The following is a 13,986-nucleotide window of genomic DNA, read 5'->3' on the forward strand; positions in this document are numbered from 1 at the left end:
GGGTGGGGGCGGGGGGCTGCCGGCAGGGCGAGGCCACAGGCGGGGCCTACCTGTCGTGCTTTTCTGTCCCCATGTTCCCAGGTTCACCTGGAGCGCCTCCTACGTGGACAGGAACCTTCTCCTCCTCCTCACAGGGCAGAACGTGGAGCCCTTCGATGTGGAGTTCCGGGAGCTGTACGCCATCTCTGAGGAGGTGAACTTGTACCAGCTGCTGAACCTGGCCGGGGGCGCCGGGAGGCTGGGCCCCACCTACTCCTCCACCGTGGCTCGCAAGCTCATCAACCCCAAGTACGCCCTGGTGTCGGGCAGCCGCCACCCGCCCGGGGAGATGATGCGCCTGGCGGCGCGGCAGCAGCGGGAGGCCGGCGGCGACCCCGAGGAGCAGGAGGAGGGCGGCAGAGGCGGCGAGACAGACCGGCGCCTGCAGAGCTTCCTGGACGACCTGGTCACGCTGGAGCAGGAGCTGCCCCCCGTGGAGCCCCTTCCCGCTGGCGAGCTGACTCGGAAGGACGGCAGGGTGGTCTCTCACCTGCGCGTGGACCTGAAGCCCAGACCCCCGGAGGCGCTTGTGCGAAACGGCAAGGGCGAAGCTGCCAACGGGGAGGCCACCGCGGCCAAGGAGGGCAGGCGCTTCAGCAAGAGGCTCTTCGGTCGCGGGGCCAAGGGTCCCGCCGCGTCCAACGGCATGACCGGCGCCCTCTCCACCCAGACCTTCGCGGAAGTGCAGTTCGTGGCCCGGAGGAGGCCCGGAGAAGGCTCCAGTGCTGACATCTCAGGTGAGCCCCCCCGCCCACGGCCCTGTGCTCGCCAGACCCCCGTCCTCAACCCGGGAGCGTCGCCTCCTGTCTGCAGAAAGGCCACTTGCTGGCATGCGAGGAGCGCCGGCCCTGCGGTCCGAAGTCCTCTGTTCCCAGCCTGTCCCGGAAGGTCCCCTGTCACCTCCCCTTCTCTAAAAGGCAGAGGGACGTGGCGCCTGGGTGGCTCCGTTGTGGCGGAAGCGTCTGGCTCTTGGATTTCAGCTCAGGTCACAATCTCAGGGTCTCGAGACTGAGCTCCTGCGTGGGGCTCTGTGCTGGCCGTGGAGCCTGCTTGGGGCTCTCTCTCTCCCTCTGCCCCCCTCCTGCTCGCGCTCTCTCTCTCATTCTCCCTCGCTAACAAATGGATAAGTCTTTAAAAGTAAGTAAATGAAATAAAAGGGGAGAAGGAAGGGTACCTGCCTTGCCCAGCTGCTCTGAGGATGCGAAGCGCTCAGAACACTGCTGGACTCGGAGCAGTCTCAGAGCCATCGTCGCTACTACCGGAGGCTTGGAAACGTTCTCCTTTGTCAGTGAAGAAACAGACACAGAGCAGCCGAGTGGCCTGACCCAGCCTTGACCTCTGCCTCTGAGTCTGGGGCTCATTCTAGAAAACCTGTTCCTTGCCACATCACCTGTCATCACGATCCAACCAGCTCAAACACACCCCACCCTCACCTGTGCCCCACCAGTGCCCTGACCCACTTTCCTCATTTCTGTTGTAGTTTGACTTGGTTCTTCCCTGTGCTTGTTTGTTAAGTGGTGTTTGCGTTCAGGAGAGGTTGTGCCTGGTGGTGGTGTCTTTCTGGCTGTCACACTGGGAGCCGCTGGAGGTCTGGGCCTTTGTCTCTTTCTCCGGAGCAGGCCTTTCCGGAGGCTGGTGGTGACAGCGGGGCCGCTGCTGGTGCCTTTCCTCCCGGCAGCAGCCCTCCGAGTGGAAGGGGTCTCTATGCTGGGATTTCTCCTGTGGCTGTGGCGCTCGGCAGCAGTGAGACTGGCCTGCCACCTGGCCAGGGAGGTGACGGTGGGGACTTGCCCTGGGCAGCCGGAGTGCTTCCAGGTCTCCTGTGGCCCCCACGGCCCCGGCTCTGACCCGACAGTGGCTCGAGTGCAAGGATCAAGGCCATCTTCCCCTCCACGGGTTCCCCAGCCGGCCGCAGAACCCAGCGCGCTCAGTCTGTGCTTCTCCAAGTTAGGACAGGCCTGGGGGGCTCTGTGAATTTGGGACACGGGGTGCCAGTGCTGTACCTCCATTTGGCCAGGAAGCATTTCTCGGGCACGTCCGTGTGCCAGGTCCTTCACAAGATGCTCTCTCCCACTTTTTCCTCGACTACCACAGAGGTGGCTGGTAGAAGCCCTGGGAGGTGCACTCGGTGGTCCCAGGACTCAAGCCCAGGCCCGGGCCCGTGCCCTGTCAGGGAGGGGTGGTGGCCCCCAGTCCCACTCCCGCTGAGCTCCCTGGCTCCCCAACACCAGTCCTGCCACTATGCACCTCTTGTTTGGAGGAAAGGTTGCCATGGTGAACAGCTGGCAGGGAAGGCCGAGGGAGGGGCGAGCCCAACCACGAAAAGGGCCATTTCCCAAGTTCTGACTGCAGGTGAAGTGGGAGCTCTCGCTCCTTCAGCCCCTCACCCTGAGGTGCTGTTTCCATAGAAACGAAAGGCCCATTGTCTTGTCCCTTCCTGCCGCCTTTCCTAAGTCCCTCAGCAGCGAGGCCTTTCCTAAGTCCCTCAGCAGCGAGATCCCGTGTGGAGGACTTGGCTGGTCGCTGCCTCTGCCACGGCCTTCTGAGCATTTTCAGACGGTGCCCAGCAGCCAGCCAAGCGCGTGGGGTTGCGCCCCCGGGAAGCTCTCTCCTGAGTGCCGGCACAGACAGTCAGGATAGGGCCCTGGGGTTGCCCAGCAGGATCCTTCTCCATTCTATTCCTTCTCCGTCCCTTGGGAGAAGCACAGAGCGGCCTCATCCAGCACAGCCTCTGCCACTGGGCTGGACATGCTGTTCCCGAGGGCCAGATGGTCAGGTTGCTGATGAGCCCTTTCCTCTCCCTGCTCCCGCGTGCTTCCCTCAGAGGCAGGGGCAAGAAGCAGGACCCCTCTCCCCACAGGCCCTTTTCTCGGCCTCCAGCTTCCCAAACGTCTGACTGCAGCTGGGCTGTCCTGGTGCCTCATCTCAGGCAGGAGCTAAGTCACCAGGACTCTGTGTGACAGAGGGTCGCGTTCCTGACGGCATGGGGACCCCAAGGTTGGAGCTAGTAATTCCAGTACTCTTGGAACTGTCGTCTGGGAGGAAATCACTTTAACTACTATGTTAGCACCCCCATCTAGGGAAAGGGTCCTTTTCCTACACTGAACATTCAGAACATCATCAGAACAGACATGATGTGGGGTCTCAGCTTCCAGCACTTTGCTCCCCATACCCTGGACCCATCCTTTCCCCTCCCTAGGGCTGGCTGTTTGAGAAGAGGAGGAGCTGAGCCAGAGAGGGTTTCTGAGGTCCTTTGAGCTCCTGATTCTGACTGTCCTCTCTCTGCCTGCCGCCCTCTTGTCAAGGGAGAGCCTGGGCTGATGGATAGGGTGGGTGGAAGAGAAAAATAGAAAAGCCAAGGCTGGCAGCCTGTAAAATTGCTTGATAAGAAGTACATAGTTGTCAAGCAGCATGCAAATTTTTGCAGGTCCAAGTGTGGCCCTTGGGAGAACCTTCGGAAATCCCTTCCTTTAGGTCTGGGGATGGTGGGGTGGGTGTCTTGTCAGGGTTGGTGGGGGGTGGGTGAGTTGCCTGGTGGTTTGAAGGCTCACTGCCCCCTCTACTGGTAGGAGCTGAGCTCCTTTCCTTCTGGTTTTTCTTTCAACTGAGACCTTGTTTCTGCACTGGGTACACTTAGCATCTTTCCCAAGCCTGCCACCTGTGTCCACCCAGGAGCTTGGGACAGGCCCTCTGGGGCAGAGATCCCAATTTCAGGGAGCAGCATTCACTGGAGAGCCTTGTTAAAACACAGTGAGGAGTCTGTACCCCTGGGCTGGACTCAGGAATCTGCATTTTAAACAAGTGTCCTGAGTGTTTCCCACATGGGGGTCCCCAGAGCAGTGGATTATGACGACACTTGGATAAGGCCCTGTTCTCACGGGGCTACCAGGCTTGGGGGGAGGAAGTTTCAGGAAATATCCTGGAGCCCCTCCCCATCCCCCCAGGAAGATCACTGGGAAATGGCCAACACTCTTGACCATGGTCAAGGGAAGGAAGAAAGGCGCAGACATTCCCTGACCAGGTGCCGGGTGGACCCATGCTAAATGCTGTCGCACAGAACTCACAACCACCCTGGGGATGCAGAGAGGCACAGAACTCACAACCACAGATAGGGGATGCAGAGAGGCAAGCCTCTGTGTCCATGGGCGCACAGGGAGATAGGGCAGCATGGTCTTCTGCCACTCAGGGCCATGCACAAAGCGTTGTGGCTATGTCCTGAAGGCTAGGGTTAGTGCCATTTCCTTACATCTTCAAAGACTGTTTGGAAGGGCCAGAGGCTTCTTACCAATGGACTCTCCCCCTGGTATCCCATTAGTGGAGAGGAAGTGAAGAGTGGCCATTAACATCCCAGAGTGCCTCTGGGTCTTGACCTTCCAAGGTCCCCTGGGCCCATGCTTTTCTTCCTGGACTTCTCTGAGGTGACTGCAGTGACAGTTGCATTTCCAGAACTCTCCTGGGTTCCCTGATTCGTGCATGGGGGGGCCACCCTAACTGGCAGTGTGGTCTGGCTCCTAGTGCTGTGGCCACTGGGCACCTGGATTTGGGACTTCAGTCTCAACCTATGTCATCCCTGGGGGCTGGCAGTCTCAAATCTCTCTTGGAAATCTGGGCCCCTGTCTGGAATGAAAGGTTGGAGAAGTGCTTCTGGGGTTGAGAGCTCCGCAGCAGACCTGTGGGCCTCCAGTTCCAGGATAAGTCTACTCAAGAGCTGTCTTGTCAAGACAGAGTTTCAAAATTCAGTGTCAGACTGAGCATCATGGGTCATGCCCCAGCTGGCGTTGGAAGGTCTGACTTGATAAAGCCAAGCACTGTTGCCAGTCGGGGTCTAAGCCACACAGCAAGGTGAGGGGAGTTGAGTGAGCACCCTTTGAGACACTGATCCCACCCGGTTCAGCCAGTGTCCTTGTTCTCATTGGCACATGTCATAATCCCTCTGCCCTTCTGGTTTCCCCTGGGCCTTGCCAGGGCTTTCATCACCATCCAGGGTGAGTGAGGGCATGTATGTCGCCCTGCCAAGATCTGTCGATGCTGTTATTGTTGTTAGTATTGGTATGAACCTTGAGGTCGCTTGCCACTGCCTGATTTTCCATTTCACTCAACAAATACATATCTTTGCAATGCCTGCTCTGTGCCAGGCAAGGTTCTAAGTTCCTGGTACAACAGCGAACCAGACAAGCAAAGCCCCTGCTCTTACGGAGTGAATACCGTACTGGAAACAGAAGGGCAGGGGAGGGCAATGACCCTTTTATAAAGAGTGATCGGGAAGGCCTCTGTGACAAAGGGACAAAGGGGCCTTTGAACAGAGACTTGAATGTTGGGAGGGAGAACGCTGTCTGGACATCCAGAGGAAGAATCTTCCAGGAAAGGGGACTCTGAAGTCCTGAAACCCCTAGGGAGGTAGAGCCCATGGTCCTTGTCTGGCATCCTGATCAGCATCCTTGCCCTGACGCCCCAGGTGCTTCCACCAGCTCCCACCCCAACGTTGGGTCTCACTTCAGTGTTCACTCCCTTTGAAGTTTGGCCTTTCCTCAAATCTCCCTCGGGCTGCCCATGCCACATATACTTTGTTTAAAAAAAAAAAAAAAAAGGCCATTTATGTCTTCTTTCCTGGTATCCTGAGCAGGTCTGACTCTCCCCAGTCCTGGGGAACACCTCCACGTGGTGGACCTCAGTCAGCGAGCGCTGAAGGAATGATGGCACACAAAGAATGTGTCCTCAAACCATCTCTCCGTCGGAGGCACAGAGAGGAATCCTGAGGCTTTCACGGCCTGATGCAACGAGTGGGAGGCACACCCTGGCAAACCTGGGCTCTCAGCACCGCCTCTCCCAGCTTCCCCAGGCAGGAGGGCAGGAGCGGGGGGCAGAGCGCAGGCCTAGGAGGCTGGCCCGCCCTTCCCACCCCCGAGCTACACTCCCTCCCGGCTTCAGGAAGCAGAAATTGAGCTGCTTACCTGCTTCTAAAGTGCTGCTGCCCCGGGGGAGGAACTCCATCTCTGCTCTGCAGGCCAGGCCAAGCAAATAGAAGAAGCCACTAAGGAGAGGAAGCGGGGATAGCTGTGTCCCTGCAGCAGCGAGGGGACTGCGGGACAGCAGAAGTCATCACCGGAGAAGCTGCGTCAGAGGCAGCCTGGCACCACCGTGGAAGATGACCCAGGCCCCTTGACCCTTGGAGCCCTCCGGGGGGGCGGGGCACAGTCATCCAGCTCCCCTCCCACCTTCTCTAAGCCTTACACACCGTCAAGCTTGGCCTCTTGTAGCAGGTCCCGAGGAGCGGGTTCAGTCTGCCCAGACAGAGTGGTGGCGAGCCGAGCTTGGGGGGTGGGATACCACTGGAGCCTGTTCAGCTGTTCAGTGTCTCCCTTACTAATGGCCCAAGAGAGGAGGCAGCCGCCACAGTAATTAAATTCACAGCTGGGGTGATATGGGAAGGTGGTGTGAGTGCCAGGGAGGTGCCCCTTGTGGTTGTAGAGACGGACCGCAGGAAGGAGCTTGGCAGCTTGCACCTGGGAGAAAGGCAGCCTGTGCCCAGGAGGATGGAGGCCCAGCAGCCTGACTCCTGGAGGGCCAGAAACGTCAGTGTCTGCCTCACAGTTCCCCCCCTCCCCTTCCCTCTACAGCTCCCGGAGCAGAAATCCGGCCAGAGAAGCCACTGGCCTCCACTTGGGGTTGAAAGGAAATGGAAATGGATGGAAGGGCCTGGGAAGAGGAGAAGCGTGCTCCTTTGGCCTGGGGAAGAACAGCTTTCTCTCCCCCAGCTTTCCCCTCAATGAAGTGTGCTCCCTCCATCCTCTGTCTTAAAACCACCCCCCTAAGCATGTGGTCTGAGCCGCACTGCCGGGCCCTCCATCAGCCTACTGACCCTGGTGACCCCTTCCCCGGGGTGCCTGCACGGTAGCAGGAGCTGAGGCTGGATTTGGAAGGCTAGGTGCTGGAGCTGGTGTTGACTGGCTCGGGGAGCTGGTGGCCCCGCTGCCCTCAGCTCTAAGGCAGGGCTAATGACAGCTTGTCATGGTGCAGCGGCTGCCCAGGGGGATTAGCTGAGAGAATGACTGGTTGTGCTTTGTAAGCTGTGAGGGAGGCTGCATACAGTATCAGCTACTGGTAAACCACCTCTTGGCAAGACTTTTTAAGTCATTGATTACAGTTGAAGATTGGGATTCTGGATCCTTCCCCCCAATGCTGCTGAGGTCAGGAGGTGGCAGATCCCTTGATATCCCAAACAGTCACTGTCTTGCTGAGAGTACCAGACAGGAAGACCCTTTCCTTTTGCTTTCCTGGGGGTCCTATTGACTCCATCTCGGCAGCTTGGGAGGGAGACAGTGACCCCAGCCCCTGAATTTGAGGTGTGGGTGCTACACAGGAGAGGAGCGGGAGACGAGTCCGCTGAGCACCTCACTTACGTCTTCCTCGCCTGTGTCACTTGTCTCTGCAGGTAAAACAAGTCCCAGTCCTGCCAAGACCAGCAATTGTGTGATTTCCTGAGCCATAAGCCAGCGGTGGGTAGGACCTGTGGATGCCCCCAGCCCTGTCCTGTGGAGAATACAGGTCAAACCTGCACCAGTTTGCGCTTCGGACCCTCGCTCGCTCCCTGCCCGACAGCCCCCATCCTGGCCTCAGGGACCCTCAATCCCAGACATGAGAGTCTGCAGCATCTCAAGATGACCACACACCCCACAAGACTGTTGGTGGCCGGGCAGGGGTCACTCCTTCTTGTTTACATGAAGTGGAAGCTTGACTCACGTCTGCTCTCCTTTATGCCAGACCCCCTCCCGGGCCCCCAGATGGGGTGAGCCCATGTCTTTATGCCTAATGTGATGGGGTCTCCAGGGCAGCTCCAGCTCCCTGACTTCTCCTTCCCTGGGCTTCCTGGTGCTTCTGGTCCCCCAAGAGATTTGGTGGGATAAAAGGGAACAGGACGGATGGGGCTCTGGGCCAGGGAGCCAGTCTTGACCTAGGCTCTGAACTCAAGATGGAAGGTACAGTGAGGATAGCTAGGACACCGGCTGCTGTGGCCTTCCTGGCCTGGTTCCTACAGGCTCCTGTGCTAGACCTGGAGTGAAATGAGGGGCAGGCCTCCCTTCAGCCAGTGGCAGAATCTGACCCTGCCATTCTGAGAGCCCTCGTACTGAGATCCCCTTCCCGCCCCCACCCCCAGCCCACCATCTTAGTCACCGCCCCAGGGGTCCAGACCTCGTTGGCTGTTGCCCACTGCAAACACATATGGGGGTTCTTGTGCCTTTGCCTGGGGCTGCTCCCTCCCTTTAAAAAAGTGCCTTGATGTGCAGCCCAGGGCAGGGAGAGAGAGAGCTTGGCCACGGGTGGGGGGTTCAAGTGGTATGGGAGGTTAAGCCCTGCAGCCAAGGGCATTTGTCTCCCCCCTCACCAAATGGCCCTCAGCCCCCTTCACCTGCCAGCACTTCTGTGCCTTCTCTAGTTGCATTTCAGCCAAAGACCAGCCTTTGCCTCCCGTCAAAAGTCAGGCTGCGTCTAGGAGCCTTCGCCTTCTCAAGGGGGCCTGGCCTAATTGCCACAACACCAGGCCAGGGAGAGCAGCCTAAAGTCTCGCACTGCCCCCTCCCCAGTTGTGTGATCAGAGGGGTCTGAGGAGAGATTTCTTGAGTGGACAACAGAGAAACTGCCTTATTGCAGGCTCCGCCAGCCTAGCCTGGGGGGTCACAACCGCAAGGGAGCCAACAGGCCGCGTCCCCCAGTGGAAGCACCACCAGGCAGCCTCTTCCAGCCTCATACTTATGAACCCAATTTGTCTTTGTGTCTTTCCTTCTGCAAAAACCCTGGGGCACCAGCGGCACCTGGGGGAGGGCACTGGGGGCACAGAGGTGAGCTAGGAGGTAGGATGGTGTGGTGCCGTTGCTGGGGGGACAACCTGGTCTCTGGCGGTGGGGAGGAAAGGAAGGGTGAGCCTGCTTCCCAGGGGCACCTCTCTTCATTCTGAGGCTAGCTTCAAAGGTGGGGGTTGGGAGGGCAGGGGACCCTGACCCACCTCCTTGAGCTTCTCTGAGGATTAAACACTTCCTGGGAAGTGCTGGCAATGTGGCAAGTGCTTGTTCTAGAAGGGAAGAAAGGGGGAGGAGAAAGCCAGGTGATGGAGGGTGTCCCCTCCGCTCGAGGCCATCACCATATGAGACACAGGTGGGCAAATGGCAGTGGGGGAAAGAGATCACCCTTGGTGGGGAGAGTGGACCCCTCTGGGTACAAGGGAGGAGGCCTAGGGAAGGGACCAGCTCCTAAGGGTTCTTCCCAAAGGCTTCCTGTGCCTCCCCTCCCAGAGAAGCTGGCCGCCTGTATCCCCTTCCCCTCTTCTGACCCAGAGCAGGCCCAGTTCCTCCCCAGCCCTGACGTGTAGGAGGATCCAGACTGGAAGCGCCAAGTCACTGCAGCGTTGAGCCAGACCTGCCTTTCTGCCCATTTCCCAAGGTGCCAAGATGGGGGTTTTGCCACTTTGTTCATAGGAGCAAGGGGGCGGGAGACCATGACGGAGCAATGCTGTGTAGTGGGAGGAGTGCTGGCTGCCCAGGCAGGGCACCTCCCTGCCTGCCTGTTTCCTTATCCCCTTTAGAGGTTTGGACAGGATGGCCCCTGGCCCCCTCCAGCCCTGAGAGGCTTGGGACAAGACAGTAGCACTTGGGACAAGAGGATCTTGAAGCACTAAGCTCCAGCCCACTCCGTCTGCCTCTGGGCTTCTCAGTTTTTAGTACGCCTGCCCTCTGCTCCTGCGCTGGCACACGCGCTGTGAGTTTCCTCTCTCATCAAATCTCAAGGGTACACCTGGCATTCTCGGATGGATGGCAAGTTTAGGGTGGATGCCCTTGGTCCCCACGTGGCAGGCAGCTTCCACAGGGCTGGAAACGTCAGAAGGGCTCCCAGAGGAGCAAGGGTGAAACGGCGCTCTCGTCACCCATCACCACCAGCAAGTTGCCCGCTCTGGGTCCGGCTTCTGTAGGCTAAGTGCCAACCACTGGCACAGCTCCTCGGGTGGGCTGACCTCCAATGAGCAGAGGCAGCTGAGGGCTGAGACCCTGGGGCAGCTGCCACCTGGATCTTACCCCAGAGGAGCAGGAAGTGCAGGATTCCTGCATGGGGCTGGAGGCCTTCCCTGGATTTGGCAAAACTTCCCCGTCTCCTGTGTCTTCTGTCCTCAGGGTATATGGTTAGTCCTGTCCCTGATCATTCAAGGGTGCTTTCGAGATAGCCTCTGCTAACGCCACTACCCTCTGCCTATAGAGAACTTGATAGAATGGACAGGCCAAAAAAAAAAAAAAAAGGTGGCCTTTTCCCCAAGAGACAGGAAATGGGCCTTTTTGGATTTTACTATGATGATTTTCTCTTTGGTTTATTGAGTGCCTACTATATGCCGGTGACTGTGTTACGTGTTTTAGTCACGTGCAGGTTTCAAACTAAGAAAAGCTCAGGAGAGAGCCCTTTACAGTGTTAGAAAAGGCTTTCCTGGACATTTGGGGATTGAGTCTCACAAAGTTGTGTGATGAGCGGCTCAGGGCTTATTGTCCCCATGTTTCAGATGAGGAAGCACGCGGCTCTCCCAAGAGCTAAGCCTGCTCCTCTAGCCCAGGCTTCTCGCCTTCAACGCTGGTGGGGACATCTGGGAGCCACAGAGTCTCTGCTGGGGGAGACGCTGTCCTGAACATCATAGGGTGCTTAGCAGCACCCGGCTTCTACCTACTAAAAGCCAGCAACACCTCTCCCAGTGAGACAACCACAAATGTCTCCGGATGCTGCCAAACGTCCCTGGGGGGTGAAGTCACGCCGGCTGAGAAAGACAGTGCGTTGCAGCCTTTGAGCTTCCGGCTGCTTCCCTGAGGCGCTTTCCTGTGCAGCCCCCGTGCAGCCGGGCTCTCCCACAGAACGCTGTGGTCCAGAGCCGGTGGCTGATTTGCCAACGATTTTGCTTTCTGTGACTGACATAATAGCATCTTCCTTCTTGTTCTAGTTACCTTGCTTAGCTCTTCACTGCCTTGTACCTCCCGGAACAGGTGTGTTTATGTGCACACATCTGCCTTACTCCACAGAGCGCCCTGTTACAGTTCCTCCCAGTCTGTTCGCCTTCCTTTACTTTGAGTTGAGCCCTGCATGGAAAGCACCTTGGACAGACCTGTGTGTGCCCGACAGGGTCCTCACCCCCAAAAGGCAGCCAGGGCTGACAGCAGAGAAACTTCCCCGCTCCTCAAGCCAGGCCAGGTGAGAACCGCTCGCTGGAGTGTCACGAGTCAATGTTGGCAAAGCCCCCTTAGCGGCAGGTGAGCCGCACCCTGCACTGCAGCTGTAGTCTGCCAGCGGGCTGTGTGCCACGGTCGTCTCCCTCTATCCCCCGCCTGGAGGGCCAGGCAGCTGTCACTGTAATCGTCTGCCCTGCTGCTCCAGTGGCAGGAGGCCTGGTGCACAATAGGCACCCCAGGCTTGGCAGGCTGAGCCAGACCAAGGTTGAGAGGATGGGTGCCTTCGAGAAGGCTGGAAGGTGGCAGGTGCACATGGGACTGTGTTCTTAGGCTGAGTAATTGCTAGATCAGCCGGAGGCTGAGAGGTACCCATTCTGTCCTTGGGGTACCCATTCCGTCCATCATGTGTCTGGGTCACTATTGTATCTACAGTGTCTACTTAATGCCTGTTTGTTAAATGATTGAAAACTTGACAGCCACTTGATACAGACGGTAAGCCAGGCTAATCAGCGTGGGTGGTGTCAGAGGCTCCAGAATTGATCGCGACCCTTTCAATCTTGTTCCCGACTTCTGAGCCCGTACGTGGAGGCCAGACAGGACTCCGCTCTCTACTACTTAATTTCCTAAGAACTGAGTTATCAAAAGTCCTTCCTGACCATCCTTTCCTCAGGGGAGACTTCTCTTTTCAGCGTGTGTCCTTAGTGAACAGTCTCCCTCTCCCAGTTGCTTTGGACTGGGTGGGCCCAGGCCTCCAGGCCTCTCTGGCTGCTCAGGGATGATTTGGTGTGCTTCCTTTCAAATTGCTAACACAAAAATGGGACGAGGAGGTGAGGGCCTTGATGTGAGGAAATGTCTCCAGTCACCCAACAAGTCACAGGAAGGGTTAGAATCTAGTTATCTGGACCCATCTGGAGCACTACCCGTGGCCTCTCCAAGTGACAGCCTGTTGGAGACCAGTTTTCATCCAGTAAAGTAGCTAGAAGTTAGGCATTGGCTGCAGCCACGAAAAAACAGCTCCAGAAACAGAAGTCCGCGTCATAGGAGACCGGCTAGGACCTGTCACAGAAGCAGCAAGAGCATGAGCGGTGTGGAGGAGAGAAGGAGGAAAAAGCAAGAGCAGGCGGTATGCCCGCTGTGGCCACGGTCCTCTGGGCACAAGCAAGGGAGAAGCACATGCCATCCTATGCTAAGAACCGAGAACCATGCCTGGTGATTCTGCTTTCCTGAGTGCAGCTTGGACTCTCTGGCTCACCTCTTTCTGGAAGGTCTTGGAAGTTGGCTGATTGGACCAGGAAAGGCACTTCACAGCAGGCTTTGGAAGGCTTTGTTCACTTGTTCCTTCGATGCATAATCACTGTGAGCTAGGCCTGAGGCTGAGTGGTGAGCAAGGAAGGCCCTGGGTGGAGCTGGGGTCTGTAGGGTGGTGCTGGGGCATGCCAGGTCCTTAGCCGAGCCGTTCGGTGGCCAGGCTAGTCCTCAGGATGGGTAGTGTGGGGCTGGATTCCCCTCTCAGCCACATACCAGCTAAGTGACCCAGCAAGCTGCCTCACACCTGGAACTTAGGTTTCCTTTTTTGTAAAATGGGGATAATCGTGGTGCCACTTTCCAGAGGCTGTGGGGAGTAAAGCACTCAGCACAGTGGCTAACGTTTGGGGAAGCTTAGTTACCAGCCAATGTTTCCTTGGTGTGTTAGAGCAAGGGCTTCACCATTTCCCTCTTGGGACATTCTCTCCCTGCTCCTTCCCTCTGTGTTTGCCACTTTCACAGTGAGTGGGCACACGGGGCTAAATGCCCATCCATGTGGAAGAAGTTCCAAAGCCCAGGTTTTGAAAGAAAGGTACAGAAAACCTGCCAGGGATTCCATTTGTGGGCCACTTTGCCTGGCAGGACCCCATGTTCCCCAGTGCACACCCCACCTCACCTCAGCTCTGCGGTCTGGTTGGTTCCAGGCATGGAAGAGGGCCACAGTCTTATCTGGTTGTGAAAAAGTCCCGCAACTTTTCTTCATGGATAGTTTAGAGTAAAATAGACAATTTTTGTTTGTTTGGAAAACTCTTCATATATAAAATACAAAGTAAACCAAAACCAAAAAACCAGCATATCCAGAAAAGCCTGCCTACCTGCCCCAAGCCACTGGCCTTCCCAAGCCAGTCCTGTACCCTTTGAGTGGGCTCCAGACTCTCTCCCTAACTTCTAGCTTTGTTTTGTTTTTTTTTTTAAGATTTTATTTATTTGAGAGAGAGAGTGAGAGAGAGGAGCATGGGTTGGAAGACAGAGGGAGAGGGAGAAGCAGACTCCCTGCTGAGGAGGGAGCCTGACATGGGGCTGGATCCCAGGACCCAGGGATCATGACCTGAGCCAGAGGCAGATGCTTAACCACTGAGCCACCCAGGCGCCCCTCTTCTAGCTTTTAAGCTCTGTTGCTCTCCACAACTACTACCAGGCTGGCTCCCTAGTGGGACTGGGAGTTGCTCAAGGGCAGGCAAGGGCCTGGGGCCCAGAACCTGTACTCCTGGCTGTGGTTCCTTGGAGGTGCCCGTGTGGCTGAAAGCACTGTGGTGAGATGCTGCCACCTTGTGGCCAACTGGCAGCACGTTTCTTTCCTGCTCAGGCTGAGTTAAGAAGGCAGAGGCCCGGGGAGGACAAACTTTTTCTGTAAATGGCCAGATAGTGAATGTTCTAGGCCTTGTGGCCACGTGGTATCAGTGGCTGCTGTAACACTAAAGCAGCCACAGACGATATACAAATGTGTGGG

At 57.2% G+C, this 13,986-nt stretch overlaps 1 protein-coding gene across 1 annotated transcript in view; it reads left to right on the forward strand.

Moving 5' to 3' along the window:
* FAM83F (family with sequence similarity 83 member F) overlaps positions 1–13,453 on the forward strand; it is a 28,474-nt gene extending 15,021 nt beyond the window's left edge. The window contains exons 2-3 of the mRNA XM_034643688.1: positions 82–776; positions 7,472–13,453. Coding sequence (XP_034499579.1) covers positions 82–776; positions 7,472–7,521 — 745 coding nt within the window. The 3' untranslated portion in view covers positions 7,522–13,453. The remainder of the gene's footprint in view (positions 1–81; positions 777–7,471) is intronic.
* Positions 13,454–13,986: the final 533 nt, after the last annotated feature.

The sequence above is a fragment of the Ailuropoda melanoleuca genome, chromosome 15 (genome assembly GCF_002007445.2).
Source record: "Ailuropoda melanoleuca isolate Jingjing chromosome 15, ASM200744v2, whole genome shotgun sequence".
Taxonomy (NCBI): domain Eukaryota; kingdom Metazoa; phylum Chordata; class Mammalia; order Carnivora; family Ursidae; genus Ailuropoda; species Ailuropoda melanoleuca.